This window comes from Triturus cristatus, chromosome 6 (assembly GCF_964204655.1).
Source record: "Triturus cristatus chromosome 6, aTriCri1.1, whole genome shotgun sequence".
Taxonomy (NCBI): Eukaryota; Metazoa; Chordata; class Amphibia; order Caudata; family Salamandridae; genus Triturus; species Triturus cristatus.
In genome coordinates, this window is record NC_140589.1 from 1,379,260,618 (window position 1) to 1,379,287,439 (window position 26,822).

At 42.7% G+C, this 26,822-nt stretch overlaps 1 protein-coding gene across 1 annotated transcript in view; it reads left to right on the top strand.

Moving 5' to 3' along the window:
- The window catches only part of EFEMP1 (EGF-like fibulin extracellular matrix protein 1), a 472,560-nt gene that overhangs the window by 46,059 nt on the left and 399,679 nt on the right, over positions 1-26,822 (top strand). Inside the window, exons 3-4 of the mRNA XM_085612379.1 lie at positions 26,249-26,297; positions 26,418-26,693. Of these exons, the coding sequence (XP_085468505.1) occupies positions 26,249-26,297; positions 26,418-26,693 (325 nt within the window). The remainder of the gene's footprint in view (positions 1-26,248; positions 26,298-26,417; positions 26,694-26,822) is intronic.

Genomic DNA, 26,822 nt, shown 5'->3' on the forward strand with positions numbered 1-26,822 from the left:
TGGCGAGTTCAGGGGTTCTGTAGCTGCAAAAGAGCCACCAAGCCCATAGCCTCCACAAAGGCTCAAAGTAGCTCTACTCCTCTCTCTCTAGTTGTCTCGGTTTCCCTATCATTGCCCTGGGTCAATAGTAGAGTTCATGTCACCTCCCAACATAAGTAGCCCAGGTGGGAGATCGGCTAGTAAAGTCCCAGCGCTGTGAACGCCTCTGACTGTATGGCTGGCGGTATGTAACTTGAGACAACATTAATAGTCTGTCCCTCCCATTTCCCCGTAAGGGCCACAGACCTTCTTAGGGGGTCGTGGCAAATCTTCTCCACTACCAGTGGGAGACCCATCTTTACGAATATTCCCACTCCTCTTGATCCGATTGTGTAGCCGGCGTGAGCGACTAGCTTGTATCTATATCTATCTAGTGCTCGGTATCTATTGACCTTCAGGTGGGTTTCTTGAAGCAGCACCACGTCTGGGGAATGTCGATGTAAGTACTGTAATACTATCATGCGTTTAATACAATTCCCCAAAGCATTCACATTCCAAGACATGACTTTAAGGCTAGTAGCCCCTCGGTGCTCCCCATGGTGCCGCCCTCTCGCGTTCTGACCCTTTCCCTGTAATGTCACAGCCCCTGCAGATGCCATGTCTGTATTGGTTTCCCCACCACACTATCAGCATACTGTACTAACATCTTACACTGACGTTTCACTAACAAATAACAACCATTCCCCCACTGCAACAACTCCCCTCCCTGCTACCCTGCTGGCGAGTGTAACAACCCCCCCACCTCCCCAACTCGCAGAGAGGCTGTCGCCCTGAACCTCGTCCCTATAATGGGGTTGTCCGGTGCCAATCTTTAGGAGCCCACCTCCAGGGCCCTCCCACCCCCCAAACTTAGGATGGCTGTTTTAGTCCTGTAGCAACTTAATTGACTTGGAACTGCCAAGATTGTCTCTATAGTAGAGAGTCCGGACTCATGCCCCCCCACCCACAGCATACTGTCACAATCCTCAGCATGGTTTCCCACAGACATCTTCACTTTCCAGACCCTCCTTCAGCATTGCTCGATGCTGAGTTCTGTGCTCACCTATTCAGTGCTCTCCAATGTCGTCTTGTGCTGCTCTCGCCTTCTCCCACATTGAGAGTTGTGACCCACATTGCGCCACCCCTCCAGCCACTCCCATGCTTCCTCTGGGGAATTGAAGTACCATGTTTTCCCTTTGGCGACGACTCTCAATTTTGCAGGAAATATCATACTTGAATTCTTTGGCCCGTAGTTCCCTCTTTACTCCCTCAAATGCACATCTCTGCCATTGGACATCCAGTGTAAAGTCAGGAAAAAATCGGATCACAGCATTCTCATGTCATAAGTCACCATGCTGGCGCACCATCTGGAGGATGGTGTACTTATCTTGCAAATTGAGGATCCTAGCGATAATTGTCCTTGGTGGAAAACCTAGCTTAGGTTTAGGGATGGGTGCCCTGTGTGCACGTTCAATAGTAAAGTAGTTGGAGATACGCTTTGGCTTCAGGTGATTTAAAATCAGGTCCTCCAGGAATGGGTCAACACTGGGGCCCTCCATGCCCTCTGGAACTCCCACCAATCATATTGTTCCTGCATGCCCACCCTTCTTGATCTTCCAATTTGGCCGCCATTACTTCTTCTTGTTTTGTGAGGGCCTGGACCTGCTCCTCTAGGCTCTTTGTGCTGGTCTGCAGCTGTGTCACCTCTATTTCCGTTGTGGCTACCTTGTCTAACATTTTTCTTAAATCCGCTCTCAGGAGATTGAAGTCCACAGTTACTGCATCGATTTTAGGATCTATCGTACCCTTAAGATCTGCTATGGCTGGCATGATCGCGCTCAGCGAGGGTTCCTCCGGCTCTTCCTGGGACCTGGGATGTCGCAACTTGAATAGGGACCGTGTCTTTATACATGTTATTTGTCCCCGCCCCTGCCTATCCCTTTGGCTTCATTCGGGTGCGTTCTGTGACAACCTTCTATGATTATGGAGAGACCAAGGATTCCAACACTTCAGTCCGTTCTCTTCCATAGGTGCTTTGTCTTTTCACCTTTTTCCCTGGGGCAACCTGGGCTTGCGCTCGGCACGTGTGTTCTCCCTTGTTGGCTGTCTTGTCTCTTGTTTCACTCCCTCTCTCGTTTCAGGTGCGTAATCTTTTACTTGGGATTAACCTTCCATACTCCACCATTCAGGCATAATCTCGTGTGTAGCAGTTATCCTCCAGACTTTCTAGTTCCCAAGGCCACCTGGTTAGTCGCCGCTATGTTTCTCCAGCTCTACGTGTCATTGTTGGCACTATGGATATTGTCCGACACTTCGATTCACGATATCTGCTCCCGGCCGCCCACGCTCCTCCTCACTCCTGTCCGGGGCCTCCTTTTCGCTATATGGCCATGTGCATCCCTGCGCCCCTTGCCACAGGCGATGGACCGCAGTTAAAAAGGGGTTGAGGGTGTCCCTCGGCTGCACAGGTTCAGGGTGTGCACTTGGCCCGACACTCGCGGTTTCCCCTGTGATGACGTGTAGGGCGTCGGAGTAGCAGAGCCGGTCCCTCCGATCCACAGCCTACTAGTTAGTCCGTTCTGTCTGTTATGAGCAGGTTGTGCTCCGGCCTTGGCCGTAATGAATGACTGCTTGTCTCTTCACCCCTTCCACCAGCGGTATACGTCGATACGACGGCGCCTCACCAATATTTCTGCCCTCGTCTTCCGGCCTCCAGCTGTGTCTGGTGCACGCGCCTCTGTCTGCTGGCCTAGTCCCGCCATGGGAGTTGGGATGTCATCCAGCCCCACAGGCTACTGGTGTGACGGGTAGTAGGCCCAAAAGTTGTTTTCCCCTCACACTAATGTCTGGAAAGATGTGGGGCCAGGCCCTGCCCTCCGCTATGGGGCCTGCTTGCCCGCCTGCTTCGTCTGTTATGTCTGTGTAGTATTTCGGCGCCATCCGCTGTAGGCGGCCGCCCGCCTCTTTGTCTCTGTCCACCAGCAGTGTTCAGTGACGCAGCGTCGCCCCACCAGCTCCTTCTCGTCCGGTTCCCGGCCCCCGAAGGTTCTCATAATGTTGGTTAAATATACTTTATAGCATTAATTGTATTTTTTTGTAAATCCATTTTTTATATTTTTTGTATTTTATTATGTGTACATTAATGAATTAACTTTTTATGGTTTTAATGTATATATATATATATGTTATATAGTATATGTATATATAGTAACATAATCAATACAAATATTTATTTTACATCATATTAATGACAATAGCATTTAACATTTATTAGTACACACATATATAGATATATAGTTAGATGAAACCTGGCATATTAAGATTTAATTTCGATCTCTATTTTTATTATAAATAGCCATTACTTGCAATCTTGCCATACTTTGCAATTTAAGCATCTAATGCTGGTATATAGTCTGTTTTCTATTTTTTCTCACGGTGTTTACCTTATTTTGAAGGGAAGTTGAGCATTCTCTGCCATTTTTGTTATTTATTCTGTCTTCCGATCACGAGACGCGTCATATCATCAAGCTCGTGTGATGCGAGTGAAACGCGTCATGGCAGGCACTAAGCCTGATAATTTGGTGGCGATTTTCCTTGAATAAATCTTCACTGCTTTCTGCACCACTCAATGCAGTCCTGAATGTTTGCTGAGCGCACGGCGGTCTGTGCCTGGGTTGTCTTGGTGTGATTGCCAGGCCAGGTTTACTTGCTTTTCATTCTGGGGCCTACTGGAGGAAAAATATTATGCTTTAAATATTGAAAGTGCAAACAGAGCTTACTAAAAGGACGATATTTGCTCTGACAGAGACTACAAAGTCCAGCATGCAAGAAATGGAAAAGCGCACTCAGCGTGACCCACTCGGGGTCAAGCATGCAGTTAATTAAAGTGATCAGAGCTTTCTGCGACACATTCAATGCTGCCTATGAGGAAGAGGCGCAAGCCTCGAAACGCATCAGGCTAATGGATTTGTAACGTCGGAATGAAAATGCAAGTTTCCGTGAGAGAATAAACCATCTGGTTTAAAATTGTTGCTGTGTGCATCCTTAAACTTTCGGGCATTTGTTGGAATATATATATATATATATAAATATATATATATATATATATATATATATATATATATATTCGCTCACTCCTTTCTCCCTTCTGGCATAAGGAAAGCACTCGCAGGGGTTTTCTCTTAGAGTTTCTTTTAATTCATCCGCTTTACAACATGACGCGTTTCGGCTGACGCCTTAGTCTAATGTTTACAAGTTACGCGCCGAAAAGCGGCAGACATTTAAAAATACGTCAACGGTCACATGATGCATTTTACAATGGAAATTAAAGAAAGACCACTAGAATTTCATGTTCAGGCGCCATATTGGAGTGTATAACCTCCCATCAGTCCCGATATTGAAAAACAAACATTGCTGAATTATTTTCAACAAAGAGTATGTAACTTTGACAAAAAAACGTGTTGATCACATTATTTGAAAACAGAATTAAAATTTATTACATACAATTGACAATTTTTGTTTGTCGGGATCAAATCACTGACGTATTTTAAATGTCTGCCGCTTTTCGGCGCGTAACTTGTAAACATTAGACCCGTCCGAGAGTGCGCTGGTCTGAGGTGCAGTTGGAGCCATTATTGAAATTACCAGCGACACCGCCTGTGGGAACGCCTGATCCGTAGGAGCGGCAGTGTCGGAGTGTCGGAGGACGCCCGAGACGAAGCGACGAGGATCGGTAAGCGGGTTTAATTATTTAACTCGCAGTTTCGTTACATCAATCAGAGACTTAAATGAAATACCGCTTTTGAAACATGTTCAATGTATCGGAGCGCCGCGAAGCGGCGGAAGGCATGTTTAAAAAGAATACATCAACTGACCCACAACAAAGTGGTAGTAAATTGACATCTGAAAACACAAATCTAACATCGAAATTTACAGCATTAGAGAGATTGTATGAGCGCGAACAAAGAAAGTGGCGGGAGGCAACCTCATTACAGAGTTACATCGATGCTAATCGGATACCCAGACGTTTGCGCATTTATACCATCCCTGCCTACGAAAATCCGGACCCCAAACTCCTGGATGAATGGGCAGCCCATACAGCTGAGTCAAGCAAGGGGATGCTGTTCATATTAGTAAAATTCACCTGGAGCGATAAGGATAAAGCTTTACTGGAAATTGAGAAAATAGAGGCAGAAATTGAGAAAGAGGAGGACAAGAAGAAAATTGAAGAACTAAAGGAACAGATGAAGAAAAGACTTGTAAAATATGAAGCCAAAGTCAAACAAAGGAAACAGGAGAAGTTCGAACGGGATGAGCGTGACTATGCCCAGGGGAGAGTGCTCACGTTTGCGAAAAAGTTCGAAGGCTCACGCAAGGAATTGAAAGCAAGTGGAAATATACCCACAACAATAAGAATTGACACCTCGGAGTCTGAGGTTACTGGTGGTGAATCTTCAGATGATGGTGGGAGTAACCAAATGATGGTGAAGACCCCTTTTCAAGAGGAATTTCGCATTATGAGGCAAACGTGGCTAAGAGGGGGGAAAAGCAGACCACCAGAGGCAGAAAAAGAAAAACAAGGAGGGGCGGCTGGAGCAGGAGGATCAAACGCTCCAACCAGAGCAACCCGCAACAGGAAGGAGAAGAAATGGATTTAGACAATCTAACCATCATCAATTTGACACAAAAAACCCTTACAGATACAGAACAACAAGTATTAAGATTGGGTCTTACTTTCTGCCCCTCAAATAAATTGGAATATGCTCAAACCCGCATTGACCTTTTTAAACTGACACGCAAGTTAAAACTTCACAAGTACTTCAAGTCCAAACCTAACTTTCTCAAACAAAGGAAACAATTGAGCAAACCAAGAACAACGGATGCACTAACTGGTGAAGATCTGGCGGCCTTAGAGGTAATGGAATCACTGAGATTGGACAATCAAGTTGAAAATACTCAAAAGGGGGATCAAGCACAAAGAACGTTACAACTAGGATTTGATCAAGAAAAAGACATAAGTGATTTCAAACCAACTTCACAATTCTTGCCTCAGTTACCCCCAGATGCCATTGATGTATTTGCAGAGGCAGTTAATAAAGATCTTATACGACTGTGAGGAAAACAATCTAGATTGCAAAAATCTCAAAATATAACCAAAGAACAACGGGAGGCTATTGAAAATCTAAGTAAGGACAATATGATCATTTGCAAACCCTCCGATAAAGGTGGCAACATAGTTCTACAAACCAGAGAGAACTATAAAGCTGAAGCACTAAAGCAATTGTCTGATAATAGTTGCTATCAGAAAATCTCTAAAGATGTGTACCTGGACAGCATACAAAGATACCATGAGATGATCAAATTTTGGTTTGATAAATCTATGCTTGATATGGAAGAATATTTATTCCTTCGATGCCTAAACCCAGTGGTGCCTACTTTTTATCATATACCTAAGATACACAAAAACAGTACAAAACCACCAGGGAGACCTATTGTCTCTTCACAGGGTGGACTCACGGAACATTTATCGACTTTCATTGATTTTTTCCTTTTCCCTTTGGTGAAGATGTTGCCTGCATATATTAAAGAATCACGGGATTTTCTTATGCACATTGAGAAACAACAATGGAATCCAGAATACAAATTAATTGTATTAGACATAACAAGTCTGTATACTCGGATCCAACATGAACATGGCCTTGAAGCAGTGGCACATTTTTTGAAAAAGAAGCCATTAAAGTTCACTGAACATAATGAAATGATTCTTCAATTCACAGAATTTTGTTTGAAAAATAATATTTTTGTCTTTGGCGAGGATTTTTATCGTCAGATCTCTGGTACGGCGATGGGCACCTGCTTCGCCCCCAGCTACGCAAATTTATTTGTGGGTTGGTGGGAGGAGCAGGTGTCCAGAACGCCTGACGATGCCAATAAGGGAAGGGTTATTTCCTGGTATCGTTATATAGATGACCTATGTATAGTCTGGGATGGATCAAAGGAACTAGCCAAAGAATTAATTGGTGATTTAAACAGGAATGTAGTGAATTTGGAGTTCAGTGGGGAAATCAGTTCAGAAACAGTGAATTTTCTGGATCTTGAAGTGAGTATCAATAACAACAAAGTATATGTGTCACTGTATCGTAAACCAAGGGCCGAAAATTCGCTATTACATGCGGCAAGTAACCATCCATCAGGGTTGGTCAAGAGCATCCCCTATGGGGAGTTTTTGAGATTGAAACGAAATAGCACTAGGGAAGTGGATTTTGAAGAAGCTGCACAAGCTAGTGTTATTAGATTTTTATTCAGAGGTTACAATAGGGATCTTCTGGATGTAACTCTTAATAAGGTTAGGAATATGTCCAGAGAAGACCTTTTTACCAAAGAGAAAAAGAGGAAAGATGAGATGGGAACAAACAAATTTAGGATGATAACCACCTTTTCAAGTGATGCCAATGAATTGAGAACGATTATGAGAAAAAACTGGCATATCTTGAAAACAGATAACATCATAGGTTCAGATATCCCACCAACTCCTTTATTAACTTTCAGAAAGGCCAGATCATTAAAAGATAGTCTTGTCCAAAGCCATTTATATATCAAACCCAACACAGGGGGGACCTTAAGGGAGTTTAAAGGTTTTTACCCTTGTGGTAAATGTAAGGCTTGTGTGAGTAGCAGAAGAACACTCACATATCAGGTAACTGGTCTTAAGAAGCCCAAGTATATAAATAAGTTTCTCACGTGTAACAGCGCCTATGTGGTTTATTGTCTCGAATGCCCATGTGGACTGCGTTACATCGACAGTACTATTCACCCAGTAAAAGTAAGAATCTTAGAACACATGAGGGCAATAGCAAAAAATGATGCAACTTATTCAGTGGCAAGACATTTCTCTGAGAAACATGAAAGCAACAGGGAGCTGTTGCGATATTATGGGCTGGACCAGATCCTTATGAATATAAGGGGAGGGGACAGGATTAAGCAGTTACGTAGACTGGAATCAAGATATATCATTGATCTGGGCACTAAGATACCTAAAGGAATGAATGTAGGGAAAGAATTGGCAGTGCATCTGGGTGACTAAATTCAGTTGGAATAAGTAGCTCCATGATTGCTCATCATATTAATTATGAAGTCAGATTTATGTACTCTTTACGGCCTTTTGTACAGTATGGTCTACAGTGCAATATGGAAATGTATTCTTTAAGCCGATATACGGCATAATGTGAGAGACCACACCTCAGGATCTATAGCCGATACACGGCGTCAGTTATTTGATCCCGACAAACAAAAATTGTCAATTGTATGTAATACATTTTAATTCTGTTTTCAAATAATGTGATCAACACGTTTTTTTGTCAAAGTTACATACTCTTTGTTGAAAATAATTCAGCAATGTTTGTTTTTGAATATCGGGACTGATGGGAGGTTATACACTCCAATATGGCGCCTGAACATGAAATTCTAGTGGTCTTTCTTTAATTTCCATTGTAAAATGCATCATGTGACCGTTGACGTATTTTTAAATGTCTGCCGCTTTTTGGCGTCAGCCGAAACGCGTCATGTTGTAAAGCGGATGAATTAAAAGAAACTCTAAGAGAAAACCCCTGCGAGTGCTTTCCTTATGCCAGAAGGGAGAAAGGAGCGAGCGAGTATTTTAATGCGGATGCACCTCCGCGTTACGAAGCACCCGTCCGAGAGTGCGCTGGTCTGAGGTGCAGTTGGAGCCAATATATATATATATATATATATATTCACTGAAAAAACCATAGGTTTCACACATGTTATAGTTAGCGGAAATTTTACTGATAAAAAACCAGTGAAATTCCCCCGTTATAGTTAGTGCAGGCAACTATAACTCACGCGACCGCAATCCTCTGCTGATGCTAATACTGTATTTAGACACTTATATGCCCATGTCTTCTTCCATACATTTTTAGCTATACATATATTACAAATATTTTTTTTCATAAAGACACATATGTCATCAGCAGAAGATTGCGGTCGCGTGAGTTATAGTTGCCTGCACTAACTATAACGGGGGAATTTCACTGGTTTTTTATCAGTAAAATTTACGCTAACTATAACATGTGTGAAACCTATGGTTTTTTCAGTGAATTTGCAAGGTTTTTTAAATGCTAATTCCTAACTATAACGTGTGTGAAACCTATGGTTTTTTCAGTGAATTTGTACGGTTTTTTAAATGCTAAGTTACTTTACGCCATTCGAGGCGTGCGCGCCCACTTAACGCAGTTCGTTCCGTGCACGGTTTTTATCAACTTTAATAAGCCCTGTACATTTGGTGGCCTTCGGCCACCAAAAGCACAGGGGGTGGGGTCAATGTGGATAGTGTTTTTTTTATTTCAATTTTATAATTTCATGTTGCCAAAATTTAGTTTTTTTAACCTATTAATAAGCCCTGTACATTTGGTGGCCTTCGGCCACCAAAAGCACAGGGGGTGGGGTAAGTGTGGATAGTGTTTTTTTTATTTTTATTTTTTTACCGTACGCTTACGGTAAGCGTACGGTAAGCGTACCCCGCGAAATTGCCAAAAAAAAAATAAAACCGTTTTTGCTCTTGGGGGATGTTTGTGGACTCCCTCAACATGACTATGTGGGAGGGAGTTGTCAAAACAGCCCCGTAACATGTTTTTGGCCATCATGTTTGATAAACAACACTCAGTGCGAGAGACAAAATGGCGGCCGCCGCTTCCTGGTTTCGGCCGATTCAAATGTTTACTAAGATCTAAGAGCCAATCAGAATCGCGCTCGCACACGCCACCGTACGCTTACCGTAAGCGTACGGTAAGCGTACCGTAAGCGGGCTCAGATATATATATTGATTTAAAGGCTATTTTCTCAGAATCTACTGAACAGATTTACACCAAACCTACAAAAGGCACTTCCTTGACCTAGGGACTACCTCTCTGCCAAATTTTGAGTAATTCTGTTCAGCCGTTCGGGCTGTAGCTCGTTCTAAAGGTCCTATGGAAAAATGCATGGGAAAAACGCGTTTTGGGACCCCCCTTTTATCTCAGCCCCCGCTTGACGGATCCCCCCGAGACTTTCAGGGTAGGAGCGGAGCGTAGCGCCCCACCTATTTTGAGAAATTCACGAGGATTCGTCGACCGGCGCCAAAGTTATTCAAAATAGAATGTTGAGGTTTTCCTATGGAAACGTGGTCCTAACTATAACTACCTACTGGCGACCGCCAGTAGGTAATATATATATATATATTCACTGAAAAAACCATAGGTTTCACACATGTTATAGTTAGCGGAAATTTTACTGATAAAAAACCAGTGAAATTCCCCCGTTATAGTTAGTGCAGGCAACTATAGCTCACGCGACCGCAATCCTCTGCTGATGCTAATACTGTATTTAGACACTTATATGCCCATGTCTTCTTCCATACATTTTTAGCTATACATATATTACAAATATTTTTTTTTCATAAAGACACATATGTCATCAGCAGAAGATTGCGGTCGCGTGAGTTATAGTTGCCTGCACTAACTATAACGGGGGAATTTCACTGGTTTTTTATCAGTAAAATTTCCGCTAACTATAACATGTGTGAAACCTATGGTTTTTTCAGTGAATTTGCAAGGTTTTTTAAATGCTAATTCCTAACTATAACGTGTGTGAAACCTATGGTTTTTTCAGTGAATTTGTACGGTTTTTTAAATGCTAAGTTACTTTACGCCATTCGAGGCGTGCGCGCCCACTTAACGCAGTTCGTTCCGTGCACGGTTTTTATCAACTTTAATAAGCCCTGTACATTTGGTGGCCTTCGGCCACCAAAAGCACAGGGGGTGGGGTCAATGTGGATAGTGTTTTTTTTATTTCAATTTTATAATTTCATGTTGCCAAAATTTAGTTTTTTTTACCTATTAATAAGCCCTGTACATTTGGTGGCCTTCGGCCACCAAAAGCACAGGGGGTGGGGTAAGTGTGGATAGTGTTTTTTTTATTTTTATTTTTTTACCGTACGCTTACGGTAAGCGTACGGTAAGCGTACCCCGCGAAATTGCCGAAAAAAAAATAAAACCGTTTTTGCTCTTGGGGGATGTTTGTGGACTCCCTCAACATGACTATGTGGGAGGGAGTTGTCAAAACAGCCCCGTAACATGTTTTTGGCCATCATGTTTGATAAACAACACTCAGTGCGAGAGACAAAATGGCGGCCGCCGCTTCCTGGTTTCGGCCGATTCGAATGTTTACTAAGATCTAAGAGCCAATCAGAATCGCGCTCGCACACGCCACCGTACGCTTACCGTAAGCGTACGGTAAGCGTACCGTAAGCGGGCTCAGATATATATATTGATTTAAAGGCTATTTTCTCAGAATCTACTGAACAGATTTACACCAAACCTACAAAAGGCACTTCCTTGACCTAGGGACTACCTCTCTGCCAAATTTTGGGTAATTCTGTTCAGCCGTTCGGGCTGTAGCTCGTTCTAAAGGTCCTATGGAAAAATGCATGGGAAAAACGCGTTTTGGGACCCCCCTTTTATCTCAGCCCCCGCTTGACGGATCCCCCCGAGACTTTCAGGGTAGGAGCGGAGCGTAGCGCCCCACCTATTTTGAGAAATTCGCGAGGATTCGTCGACCGGCGCCAAAGTTATTCAAAATAGAATGTTGAGGTTTTCCTATGGAAACGTGGTCCTAACTATAACTACCTACTGGCGACCGCCAGTAGGTAATATATATATATATATTCACTGAAAAAACCATAGGTTTCACACATGTTATAGTTAGCGGAAATTTTACTGATAAAAAACCAGTGAAATTCCCCCGTTATAGTTAGTGCAGGCAACTATAGCTCACGCGACCGCAATCCTCTGCTGATGCTAATACTGTATTTAGACACTTATATGCCCATGTCTTCTTCCATACATTTTTAGCTATACATATATTACAAATATTTTTTTTTCATAAAGACACATATGTCATCAGCAGAAGATTGCGGTCGCGTGAGTTATAGTTGCCTGCACTAACTATAACGGGGGAATTTCACTGGTTTTTTATCAGTAAAATTTCCGCTAACTATAACATGTGTGAAACCTATGGTTTTTTCAGTGAATTTGCAAGGTTTTTTAAATGCTAATTCCTAACTATAACGTGTGTGAAACCTATGGTTTTTTCAGTGAATTTGTACGTTTTTTTAAATGCTAAGTTACTTTACGCCATTCGAGGCGTGCGCGCCCACTTAACGCAGTTCGTTCCGTGCACGGTTTTTATCAACTTTAATAAGCCCTGTACATTTGGTGGCCTTCGGCCACCAAAAGCACAGGGGGTGGGGTCAATGTGGATAGTGTTTTTTTTATTTCAATTTTATAATTTCATGTTGCCAAAATTTAGTTTTTTTTACCTATTAATAAGCCCTGTACATTTGGTGGCCTTCGGCCACCAAAAGCACAGGGGGTGGGGTAAGTGTGGATAGTGTTTTTTTTATTTTTATTTTTTTACCGTACGCTTACGGTAAGCGTGCCCCGCGAAATTGCCGAAAAAAAAATAAAACCGTTTTTGCTCTTGGGGGATGTTTGTGGACTCCCTCAACATGACTATGTGGGAGGGAGTTGTCAAAACAGCCCCGTAACATGTTTTTGGCCATCATGTTTGATAAACAACACTCAGTGCGGGAGACAAAATGGCGGCCGCCGCTTCCTGGTTTCGGCCGTTTCGAATGTTTACTAAGATCTAAGAGCCAATCAGAATCGCGCTCGCGCACGCCACCGTACGCTTACCGTAAGCGTACGGTAAGCGTACCGAAAGCGGGCTCAGATATATATATTGATTTAAAGGCTATTTTCTCAGAATCTACTGAACAGATTTACACCAAACCTACAAAAGGCACTTCCTTGACCTAGGGACTACCTCTCTGCCAAATTTTGAGTAATTCTGTTCAGCCGTTCGGGCTGTAGCTCGTTCTAAAGGTCCTATGGAAAAATGCATGGGAAAAACGTGTTTTGGGACCCCCCTTTTATCTCAGCCCCCGCTTGATGGATCCCCCCGAGACTTTCAGGGTAGGAGCGGAGCGTAGCGCCCCACCTATTTTGAGAAATTTGCGAGGATTCGTCGACCGGCGCCAAAGTTATTCAAAATAGAATGTTGAGGTTTTCCTATGGAAACGTGGTCCTAACTATAACTACCTACTGGCGACCGCCAGTAGGTAATATCTATATATATATATATATATTAATTCATATAAAATATATGGTGTACGTTAAATATTTTTATTAACTATACATATATATGTATTTACATATATATATTTTCATGATAATACATTTCAAATATAAAAAGTATAATGGAAAATAAATATTATTGTTAATTGTGTTATAGTATATATACATATATATAGATAGACACATTTATAAGTATATATTTAAATATAGTATTACATATTAGTGGAATATATTTAATTTACATTCTATTACAATGATATATCAAAATAGTTGCATTTACTACTTTCAAGTGTATCTATAACAAAACATTTATGTTTCTGTCTTTTTTTGGACGATATTAGTGTCAATGATTTTTTTTCTGATATTTTTGTTCTTACTACTACAAGTATTGGACACATTATTTTTGTCAACAATATTGTTTACCATGATAATGTGTCCATGATCCACCTGGTTCCAGTCTTTATATGGGAGACTCCATGACTCACCCCCCAAAATGGTTCTGGTCTGTTCCTCCGCTTCCCCTGGTCTTGGCTCCAAACTGTCTAGGGAGACAAAGGCAACGGCTGGCCTGGTGTCAGGTTCCTTTGCGTGTGCTCTGGGCAAGGTCCTTTGAAATATAATCTTGCCAGGGTACAGCTCCTTCCCAGCCTTTCTTCCAGGATGCCTCTCTCCCATTATACCCAGGTCTCGTTGTTCACTTTCTTGGCCCAATACACACTATTGATGGGAGGGACCACTAATTGGCCCAGGCAGCTGGAAACTCCTACAAAGACTTCAGAAAATTTGGGGGGTAAAAGGCAAACTTTATAAAAGTGGAATTTTCAAAATTATAATTTAAAATCTGACTTTTTAAGTAAAGAGTATTTTGAATTAAAAATCATTTGAGTGTTAACAGCATATCTCTACTTCCACTCTGAAGTTAGCAATTATTAAATGAAATAGGGTAACCTAGTGTTAACCTATGGCATAGACTGCAGTAGCAGGCCTGAGACATGTTTTAAAAGCCCACTGTTGTGTGTGGCATAATGAGTGCTGCTGCCCACTAGTAGCAGTTCATTTACAGGCCCTGGGTGCATGTAGTATTATACACTAGGGACTTACAAGTACATTAAATACTTTGCTCTGGTGTAGACCAATTTTACCATGTTTTTAAGCGAATGCACAAGCACTTTACCACTGGTTATCAGGAAAAAAAGAGCACAGAGTCCTGAAAGCCAACAAAAACGAGTTCAGCAAAGGAAGGCAGAGGAAGGCAAAAATCTGGGTTGAACTGGCAGAAAGGGCAAGGCCCAACACTACTCGTTACATCTGTGTTGAGACCTATGATGAGAACAATACCAAGAGCTTATCAGAGCCTGACTGCACTTGAAGGAAGAAGATTTTCTGTGAGCCAATTCCAGCTTGGAAGACGGAAGGTGGTGAGAAGCCTGCTGAAGAAATCACCATTAAGACTACTGGGCTAACCCAGTATCCGGCAGGACATGGGGAATCTAGTCGTATGCAGCAACTATTGGTTCCGTAGGGGAGGGTGCACAGCATAAAGGATGTCTTGGCAGTATTTTTCATTCTTTCAATGAACACCAGGAATTTCTGGAAAGAGGTGTGGTCAAACCATATAAGGAGCCTTTTCCAAGTTGGTGGTCCCTCTACGGGAGGATGTCTGAGGTTCCAAATCCAAGATGTTGTAGAGATTTTGCATGTGATGTCAGTTCCTATTTAAAGCATATGCAAAGTCGGTTATAATGAGAACAAGATGCATTGAAACACATTCATGCCCTGATTTATCATCACAATATTTTCCCCTCGCTTCTAATTTTGTCCCCGGTTTTCACTTCTAGCAGTTTGCATCTTTTTTTGGAATCTACTCCTGGATTTCCCAAGTCCCATTCGCCTTCCCTTCAGGAGGCGTTTGGCGCCTTGCTGATTACTCTGGTGCTTTCCATATCTCCAATCAAGAGTTACAAGCTTTCTAATGGTTGTTCTTTATCCTTTGTGTTTTTTCAGTCAGGGGAGATTTGACACCTTTCATGCATATTATTCTGTGCAGTGTGGCACTGTGGCTACTGAGAGTAGTCACCTTTCTCTCTGGCAGTCAAGAGTGTACACACAAAACTTCTCTGCATCCATTCTTTGACACTGCCCCATTTAGATCTATTATATTGGTCATCTTGAATCTGTACAATAATGCTATGTTATCTACAGTAGCATTCCAAAATGGTTTCCCAGTGCAATGTTTTTGTAGGAAGTCATCTTTGAATGTTATTGTGTCTAGTGTTTTGTTAGTTTACCGTTCCAAGATGGCCAACACGTTGCTTCTAATTGTCCCAGCAGTATTGGAGCTTTCAACAACATCAGTTAAAGGCAGCTGTCAACTTCTAAGTACAATTTAGTATTTTATTGTAGCATATTCCCACTGCATTTAGTTGACAGAAATTTGTCTTCTTTCGTCTTTTAATATTTGTATTTTCCTGGCATATGCTTGTTTGTTTCATTGTGGATGAATGCATGAATGAGTCAGTGGGTGCATGAGTACATGGAAAGGTGACAGAGTGCATCTACAATGACTACCTGAGTGCTGCATAAACTTACCTGTAACTGAAGAGACACTCAGATATTAGACAGAACTTTTGGCATTCCCAATGCTTATTTTCTCTATCGAATTTTCTGTCACCCAAACACTATTCATTTTCTGCATGGCCAAAACGCATTTCTCTGTGGTATGCCAGCATTTACCCTTGCAATTTCCCAAAATGTGTTTTATCCAAGAGCCAGACTGTGGGGAGGTCACTCAAATAATTGTACACAATCTGATTCGTTTTTATCTTCCTTTACTTTAGCATACAGTTTTAAATTTGCTGTATCACTTTCAGTGCACTTATCCAGACTCAGCCAATTTCCTTTTTTGAATATCCAAGTCAAATCTAGGTCTAGGGTGATTTAAAGCAATGGCCTCTATAGATTCAACATATCTGGATTCATTTTGTAAACAGGCGGTTTCCACTGCTTCTCCTTGCCTCTGAAATTCATTAATAGCCTTACATTCAAAGGTACTGATTGTCTTAGTTGATATTTATTTATGTTACTTGTGTGGCACACCCTAATCTGGGGGTGAATTTTAGCTCTGCAAGCCAGATACATGTAACTAAGATCCGCCTACATAAGCATAAAGTGATTATGAGAGATATAAAAAGTTATGGTTTGCATGCAGTCCTTAAATTAATATTTGAATTGCAATGTTTTTGGTGGTTTCTGAGTCAGAATTATGGGAGTGAATGATGCCTTGTAAATCAATTGAAAGAGGGATCCTAGATTTCCCAACACCACAGGGAAACCCTTTTTTCACATTATTTCTATTCAAAGGATAAACAAAAATACAAAGTACATGACATATATAACATAACTAAGGCACCCGGCTTTTGGTATTTGTTTTTCACATTTCCATCTGTATTTATCCTTATTTAATGTCAGCTCATTATATCTGTATTTATTCATATTTATTTAGTGCCCCATATAAAAAATTAAGCTGCAATGGGCATATGTCCACGTTTATTTAACCCACTAATGTTTACTCATGTATGAATGTCCAATGAGTTTTATCCATTTACATTACAATACAGTCATCTGAAATAATTTCCATTGTAATCGTAGAACCGCTAAAACAGCTGAAATGCTGCAGTTATCGAAACTTCATTATGAAATCTTTTTTCTTCTTTAACCTGCCCTAACAGTCAGTCTGCACAGCTCTTGACCTAGCACGCATGATTAACAGTAGTGTGAATCATCCAGAAGAAAACCTATTCTCTGTATTTTTCCATCTTTAAAAATAAATACAGGGAGGAAAATAGATTCTTTTCCGGCCATAGTTATCTGTAAAAATCAGTAAAAACAGAAAACTGGGAGCCCTAAACATAACCTAGTGTGCAGGTTGGTTTAATCTCGGATCAACTCCAGAGTTCCTAAATATTGCTCATTCTAATGGCAAAAATTATATACGTACATTAACCATTATAAAAGTTTCATTGTGGTTTTTGTTGGGCCTCAAAAATATATGTTGACATAAATAAACTAACAGAAGCCACATATATTTCCTCCATGGGCCACATACTTCCTCAAATTGATGCTGGCAGCCTCTCCCCTCATACAGAAATCGATCAGCCCTCATGCATCAGTCCTCATCTTTATTCCATTCCCCCAGCTGTTGCACTGCAGGTGACCCCACACAGTTGTGTAGTATTGCGTTGCACAGCAACCATACCAAAATTGGAACACAAAGTTGATATCTAGTGCCTGTTTGGTTCCCCCATACACCCAGGATACAACGTTTCTGACTGATACAAAGTTTCTGACTGGTGAACAACGCCACTCTAGTCACTTCCGCTTGAACCCCCATTATCACTTGCCATTACAACTGTAGCACAGGGCACAGTGTGCAGAAATCAGCCCCTCTACCTATATTCTCAGTGACAATTATCAGTGTTTGCTCTTACAATCTTCATCATCAACTCTCTGGTGTAATACACTCTAGGTAGGATGTTTGGAACCCCGCTCTAATCACCACCTCCCCGGGTCCCTGTAGTGCGTCAGTCCAATTTCATCCGACAGCGCCCTGAGGTCGTGCTCCCACAACGCCTTCAAGGTCTCGAAGGCATCAGGAATATTATTCATAAATTTCCCCTATAGGGGAGAAGTTGCCTTATGTCATAAGGGCTCCTCTAGCACTCTGTCTTCTAATAGGTTAATGTCCACTATTTACAGCACAGGGAACTCTTTTGTTAAGCTAGCAGGGACTTTTAGAGCTCTGCAAACACCATAAGTTAAGCACAATTAATAGCTGGTAATCTAGGCTGTGGGTAGAAGGGACGTAAATGCTTTGCTGAGTGACAGGTGTATTCATATAAGCAGATGTTCAATAGCAGGTTTTCCAAAGAACTTCACAGACTCTGAGGGTTTCAAATATTCTCAGCACAATCTTTGTTTTAAAGTTCTCCTAACTTTTGGACTATCTGTAAGTAAAGCATCCATAGGGTTAGTCTTTCTTAGATTTCTTGAAAAAATGAATTTGGATGCTAAATATGCATAGTTAGAGCAATGGGTAAGCAAATAAAGCAAGCACATGATCCAAGAAGGTGTAGTAAAACAAATGATGCATTTTATTTAAAATATTAGAATATTTATTCTAATATTGTCTTTATGTGAACAAATGTTTTACATAGAACTGTGAAGTGGAACTCATAAAACAAGCCAATACTTGTAGGATCTACAAAGTAACCCAGGTCCCCTCCAGGAAGGTTAGAGGGTGAGAGAATCCCCTCCCCCACGAGACAATTATTTCTCTTTAACATCAAATCAAGTATATATTCTCAACAAGAACTTGTGTCTGCTATAGCAACACTGGAAGAACCAGAGGCACGTAAATATTCCAGTTCACTGAAGTTGTGCCTGATACGGCGTGTTGTAACTCCATAATAACATTTTCATTTATTATTTTTATGCAAGAAAAAAAAGGGGGTTTAACATGCCGTGCCAGGATACAAAGTGCACTTTATTGTTTCTATGTTAGTCATAAATCCATCAACATTACTGTGCCATAGACTAAAATATCAAAGTATTTGAGTTGTTGCTCAAATATTCAGTAGTGCTACCTATAATATTAAGGTCTGCTTCATATGTTGCTAAAAACAAAATGTATGCTACTTGTCATCATACGAGTTGTTTCTTATCCTATTGTCAAGTGAGTGTACACACGGCCTCAAGAAAACTGCCAGGGCTGTTTTTACATTGACAGGCAAGTTTCGGATTACCCCAGATAAGTCCACATTGTCAACAAATTTCTAAAATGACACAGGCAGAGTTCGTGCCAATATATATTTTGCCTCACCATCCTAACATCTAAAACTGAAATATCAATGTTCTCATTGCTATAGCTCTCTCACATTGTCACAATAACTTTGTGATGTATTTTTCTACAATTGAAATGTCAGTTTTACATTGTCACAGCTGAACATTTTGTGCCTCTTAAGGCCATGTCCGTTTTCAAATTACTATGCAATTTGGTCAATGCTACCAGAACATTGCATTGCCAGTTACAACACAGCAAGCCGTTTTCCACATTTCCCTGTCATTTCCAAGTTGCCCGACAAAAAGATAATTTAAATTGTTATTTTTCTTGGTAATAAACTTTAATGTAGCATGCTGCAACCCATGGACATCCTTTAGGGGTTAGCAGGGGTCGCAGTTTCAACCTATGGCTTGCTGCAGCAGAGTACTCATAGAGTCAAGCACAAAAGGTAATGACCTCGGTTTGCTATCTGTAACTGTAAAAGATAAAACACATTACCATCTTGCATCCTGCAAACATATTTAATAGAAACAGGACACTGCTCACAGCAGAGCCTGCTGAAAGAGGCATTGCTGTGTGGACAGGCCCCTTCTCTACTGTGTATGGACTTTCAGGAGGATGGGGCACAGTAGCCCGCCTACAAGGACGTGTGCCATTAGCAGTATTGCTTAATAAAAATAAATAATAATAACCCAGTATTTTTAAAGAGCAAACAAATCACCTGTATGGGTCTCAAGGGGCTGGGAGCATTCGGGAAGATTAAGTGAGCTATTCCACAGAGTCACATGGTGCTGGGCTGAGCTGCCACCGGCGATTGAACCGTGAGCCCCGTGCTTCGGAGTCAGCCGCCCTGGCCGCTGCACCACACCTCCACTTTCTATGCTGGGTTTATACAGTGACCATGCAGGGCCTCTGATGCCAGGTCTAGAGAAGAGGAGGCAGTTCTATAGACAGCATAAGTTCTCTTTGTATGCATCTTAACAGCCTGTCTCCAACCTGGGAAGTGGAGCTGGCAAGGAGTAGCAGTGAATTGACATTTCCCTGTACTCCTGTTATGATGTAAGTTTTTAAGTTTGATAACTTGCTTCACTCAGGTGACCTCGGGTCAATACAATAACATAAATATCATAAATGCAAGGATTTAGTCCTGCAAATGCCAGGAAGAATGCATGTTAAAGCTAAACTCTGCTGTCTGGTGCTAATGCATTTTCAAGCCTGCCTGCTCTGCGCCAAATTAACAGAGGGTGAGCACAGGTTATCTCAGTTGTGTATCTAGCTTATCCTGACTAGAGTGCTGGGTTCATCCTGGCTGGGGTGTACATCTTAGCCAAACAGATATTGCATCAGGGAGGACCACGGACATGGTAGAAAAACAACGGGAGCTGGAAAAATAATTTGGAAAAAATCAAAGATGTCAAATGAGGGAGAATGGCATTTGAGCTGGCCAATATGGAAACCTAGACAGTGACCTGGGTCAAGGAGCTCTGCCAGGAGAGAAAGGTGTTTCACAAGGGAAGTGCCAAGAAGGTAGAGCTTCAGAAACCCTTGAAAGCATGGACATAAGCCCAACCAGAGGGAGAAGTAGATGAGGAGGGAGGAGATGAGATGAGGAAGGATTAGAGCGGGACCAGCAGGGTCTTGTCATGTAGCCTGCAGAGAGGAGGGGCAATTTTCTTTCAGGACTAGGAGTCCATTCTAGCACAGGCAGCAGTGTGTCCTCAAGGAGCCTGTCCACAGAGGAAATGGAGGACAGGAGGGAGGAGAGGACGCTAAAGCTATAGCTGGCTAAATTTGATAAGGAGCAGGCCCAGCTTCTTGCCGAGAGTGACAGGGAACAAGCCTTTGCCAAGCTAGAACAGGAGCAAGCCCTTGCTAAGTTAGAAAAAGAACAAGCTCTAGAAGAGAAAAGGCTGGCCATGGAAGAAAGAAAGATGGAGAAGCGGAAGAGGACAGTGAACCTCTCCATGACCTCTTGGACTCTTAGGAGAAGGATGAGTCTGTGGAAGGAGTAATCCTTTCCCCCACTCTAACTCCTGAGCAGCAGAGGGACTGCAATCAAGTGTTGGGGCAGTACTCCTCTCTGTTCTCCCTTATTCCAGGGACTACCCACCTGTGTACCCATGATGTGGACAACCTCCCTGTTAGGAATAAATCTTACAGGTTTTTGGATAAGGTTAGGTCCGGCATCAACCCGAAGTGTCCAAGATACTGGAGATGGGGGAGACATAACCCTCTATTAGTCCCTAGTCTAGTCCTGTGGTTTTGGTACCAAAAGCTGCCCCAGCGGGCACCACACCTGAACTGAGGGTCTTTGCGGATTACAAAGGGCTCAACTCTGTGACAAAGACAGATGCTTATCCTATCGCTAGGGCAGAGAAGCTGATTGACAGGTTGGGGCATTTCAGTATCTATTGAGTAGTGTTTTTTTACCTACTTAAGCAAACGGAATTTTGCAGCTGAAACCCCTTTTTGGAGCTCTGCTTTCTCTGCTCCAAAAGTCAGAAAGTTCACTTGCCACCCCCAAAGGGGATCACTCAAATCGCACAAAGATCACAGTAAAGTACATAATAGAAGGGAGTGTGTTTTACATGCATTTAACATGATATATTAGGTAAAAAGCCACTGCTTAATAGATACTGAAATGCACGTTGCGAGTCTTCCGATGGTCCCTTGAGACTGTGTGCATGCAAATGCAGCCGCTAAGCGAATGCAGGCAGTTACGGGGACCTTGCAGATACGATCGAGTACAGAACCTTTGTTGGGTGAGGCCGTGGAGTTGAGGCCGAGCAGCCAGAATCAGCAACCTCAGGGACGGAGCTGCCGGTTCAGCGATCTCCTCCATCAGGTCACACTGATGGGGGAAAGCTGTTGCGGTGACTACAGCGTTGCAGGTGGGGCCTGTTGTTGCTCTGGCAATGCATCGACACTGGAATGCGGCAATCAGCAGCGCCACAATGTTGTATGGTAGGACACCACTGCAGCTTGCAAAAGAGGTGTGGGGCCTTTGCCAAACTGAAGTGCGGAGTGCCTATCTTTCCAAAATGGGTTCTGTACTGCTGGAGAGTGGAGTGAAGTGTTCCCAGCACGTGAAGTGTAGCTCGTGCTGGTCAACACGCTAATTTTTTGCAGAACAGGCTTTCGCAGCAGTGTTGTGAGGATGAAACAAAGTCTTTGATGGCCCTGAGACTTTCGGGAACAGGGTGCAAGCCAACAAGCCCTTGGAGAACACTTAGATTCACAAATGCAGAGGTAGCAGGCAGCAGGCCAGCACAGCAAGGCAGGTAACAAGGTGCAAGCCAACAAACCCTTGCAGAACACTTAAAGGCACAAATGTAGAGGTAGCTGGCAGCAGGCCAGCACAGCAAGGCAGGTAGCAAAGTGGCAGTTCCTTCTGCAGCTCAACAAGCAACAGGCCAACACAGCAGAGCAGTTAGCAGAGCAACAGTCCCTCCTGGCATCAAGCAGCCCTTCTGGCAATGTGCAGCTGTAGAGCCAGCGATGTCTGGTTACAAGATTGTCTGATTAGAAGGGGTCAGAGCCCAGTACCTATACCCTAAAATGCCTTTGAAGTGGAGTTGACTTGAAAGGAAAGACTTTGCAGTGCACAAGTCCCCTTTAGCCCAGTCCTGTCTACCAGGCTAACCGTGGGGAGGGGAGGGGGTGATCAGTGCTTTGTGTGAGGGCAGGACACTATCTATTGAAGTGTACGTGCCAGTCCCTCCCATTCCCTTTGCCCAGGAAGACCCATAAGTATGCAAATGAATGCAGATGCAGCTGTCTAGAGAGAATGCACAAAGTGGAGCTGTCACCCAAACCCAGATGTGTATTGGAGACAGGCTGGAAGGCACACAAAGAGCTAAGAGCAGAGAAATGCCCACTTTCTAATGCACTCCTAAACTAGTAATCCAAAGCCAGCTTTACCAGTAAAGAGGATTTGTCATTACCAATCAAAATATATTAAAAAATACATTAAACATAAAGCAGCTACTCATTTGCAATCAGGAATTACAGCTTAAACGTGTGTTAAGCAATTCCCAATAGTTACCTATGAGAGGAGCAGGCTTCACAGTAGTGAAAAACTAATGTGGGTATTTGTCACCACCAGGACAAGTAAAACATAATAGTACATGTGCTATCTTTTACTTACATAGCACCCTGCCCTTAGGGTCACTTAGGGCCTACCTTAGGGGTAACTTATAGGTAATAAGAGGGGAGTTTAAGGCTTGGCCAGTATTTTTAAATGCCAAGTTGAAGTGACAATGAACTGCGCACACAGGCCCTGCCATGGCAAGCCTGAGACAGGTTGGAAAGGCTACTTATGTGGGTGGCACAATCAGTGCTGCAGGCCCACTAGTAGAATTTGAAATACGGGAGGTGGGTATATGGTATACCACTTTACAAGGGACGTACCAGTAAAACAAATATGCCAATCATGTATACACCAATGGGAGAAGCGCATGTATTATAGCACTGGTTAGCAGTAGTAAAGTGCTCAGAGTCCTAAGGCCAACTGACAGCGAATCAGCAAAACAGCAGGTAAAAGGCAAAAAGTCTGGGGAAACGCCACCCTAAGAATGCCAGGTCTAACAGACAGACTGGCAAATGATGAAGCATGCCACAAAGAGTGGGCAAGGTATTTCCGTCCAAATCTTTTCTTCTTCTCATTCCACCTTAGATATGACTCTGCTATTCAGAGAAGAATGGAAGAATAGTCACTTTGCCATACTTTAATGTGGTTCTTTGGTTTTGTGTTGGAGGGTGTACAGAAAATGTACCTCTAGCTCTCTATTTCTGTGAGTTATTGTCTTCTGACATATCCTGTGACAAGGGAGGACCCTGGGGTATATGGGGCATGGATTCAAGTAACAGCGGCTATTTGCTTTGATGGGTGCTGGTGAGTGGATGTAGAGCTTTACTGAGCAGCAAGGATTGGTAAGGATCAGCAGGTCTTTACAGCAGTAGATCTTCACTGTAGAGTGGTGGTGGCAGAATGCAAGAGTGGTATTTTTCCTTAAGAGAAGCGTTTGATACGGAAAGAGTCGCTGGACTTTCTTTCTCTTTGGGCGGTTCGAGAGAAGGTTCTAAAGCAGGGGCTGATGGGAGGCTGCCAAATGGCACCGGTCCCCTTGTTGCCCTCAGTGGTCCCTTGTGGCAAACAAACATTTCTCCACACTCTTGGAAGGGCACTGAAGCTATCACTTCATGAGCCTTTAGGTCATGAAGATCACAAAACTTAAAATTGTGAAGTTGTGAGTCAGAAGACTTCACAACTTCGCCCACCTTTGTGTTCCTGCATGGCACGTGCTATGTACTGCTCTGAAGGTTACCCAATCTTACATGTGCAGTGCTAAACTTGCAAAATGTCATTACTCCTGTGGTATCCTTTTCATAGGTTTTGGGGAAATGTCCCAAACGATTATTGATTTTAGTTCATACGGGATCACAACCAATAATTATAGGTGATACTGCAATTTTTAAATTTGATGCATGATTTGCATGGCAGTCAGTGAATAGAATGCAGTAGTGGCGTAAAATGACTAGTTGTGCAGCCTAATGCGGAATGTGTTTTTTAGCAGTGCCGGGATTATCATAGGCTAAAAAGAGTGGCCATTGCTCTGTTCATGCAAGATAACACAACAGGCTGAACTGCTCTACGGGAGTGTAGGCGAGCAACTAGGAGATTGATTTTTCAGAGTAGAAGGAGTTGGAAAGTTTTTGCTTTGGAGCTGATGGTTATATGTTTCTGTACTGAAGTATGCAGGACCAGAAATAATTCCATGGATAGGATTGTTTGAAGAGGGCAGCAGGCGTAAAATAGAAAATTAATTCTTAAAACATATGGGGCCATATGCATCCACACATTTTCCCATAGACACAGAATGGGCAAAATCCTTTGGTGCATCTGGCCAATGGGTTTTTTCTGTGGGATGGGAGAGATGGTATTCCACTTTAAAGGATTCAATTTTAGGAAGGCAGAGGACATTTCGTTTTGGGCTTTGGAAAATGCTGTCATTTATTTTTAGTTTTTGTGACACAATCGGATTTTTATGAGACAATTTCAAGCACTTTTGGGGAGAGGTTATGGGAGATGAGAAGGTTTTGGGGGGCTATGCGTGAATAGAATACTGAAGAAGCATTTAGTACTGGATCAATAATGAGCAGGGCAGGGGCATCTACCCCTCCATGTCAGGGACAAGGCTCCCATTAGATGAGTTATTTGGCGCTAGTTTGTTATGGTGCCAAATTGCTTTAAAAAAAACACCTGAAAACTGATGTACACTGGGTATGGAGAATGTTCCAATTGTCAAAATTCTATTTTCCTTGGAACGCTGAAAATCTTTACCCCGTTTTGTAACCGATGCTTTTCATCACTGCTCTTCAAGCTATGTAAACTGCAGTTGCATGGTGTTAGTTGAGCACAAGGAGGGTTTTCGGAAATTGTTGCGATGAGCGGATATGAACTTCAAGCAGAACTATATTTAATCTTTATGTACATTAATTCAGGCTTCCAGCTCTTTCACTGAACTCGAAATGTGAGTTTTGATATTGTAACAAAAAACATGGGCAAATAATCCACTATAATTTGAGGCAGTTACGATTGATGTATTCTCATAATCTGGACACCAGAGTTACATAACTTGCAAATGCTCATGGGAATGTAGTTGTGAACAGAGCCAGACTGGGGAACCGAGGCACCTCTGGCAAAAATGCTCCAACCATGTCTTTCTCTTACCTCGGGAGCCACCCAACAAGCAGCCCTGTGGTTTCTAAACTGGCATACGAGGGCTCCAGTCCACCGAGGAAATGCCCGGTGGAATAAAAGACTACTCTAGCCCTTTTTTGTTAAACTAAACAATTGGAATTGCATCTAGTGTAGATTTCTGTACTTTTAACTACAGCATGTTCCTCTTATCTGGTGTAAAGTTAAAAAGGCTGCGAAAGGAGGTGATTGGGGTGCTGGTGCTGTGTTGTTTATTTTGGGCAGGGATTACTCTTTTTTTTAGTATTTAATTCCGGTAACAATGACGGACAGATAAATGTAAGACTTGTACCTGTAGACTGGATTTTGCTTCTACTGCTAAGCAGGTCAGTGCTGAATTGCTTAGTGCTGGTCAGCGCCAAGCTCTAGAAAAGAATAATGTGGCAGATGACAAATTGACTTTTTTTCTGAATCTTATTTTTTTTTCTTTTTCATTTTCAGCAATGTACAGATGGCTATGAGTGGGACCCCGTGAGGCAACAGTGCAAAGGTGACACAACATATTTTAAAGTAGTGTGATGTTTCCTCTAATGTGAGCGTGAGACACAGATTTCTCATAACGTGAACAGATCCGTTCTAAAACCGTGCACTGTTTTATTGATCACCACAGATATTGACGAATGCGAGATTGTCCATGACGCGTGCAAAGGTGGAATGAAGTGCGTGAACCACTTCGGCGGGTACCTGTGTCTGCCAAGGACAGCTCAAATCATTGTCAACAACGGGCAAGAAGAAACGCCGACCCCTGCGCCACCTCCGGAACGAGGGGTGCCTGTGATACGACGCAACCCCGCCGAGCCGCCTCCGCCACGTGTGCAGCCCAATCAACCCCGGCGCGTGCATTGCGCAGCCGGGTATGAACTGACCGACCAAAATATGTGCAGAGGTAAGCAGCATGTCTCGTGCGCAGCCTGCAGCCCACGCCCACAGAGCGAGCACAGGAATGCGTGATGTGACTTGGCCGACTGATGCGGAGGTTCAGACATTGCTGGAACTTGTGCTGCTCCCTGGCAGC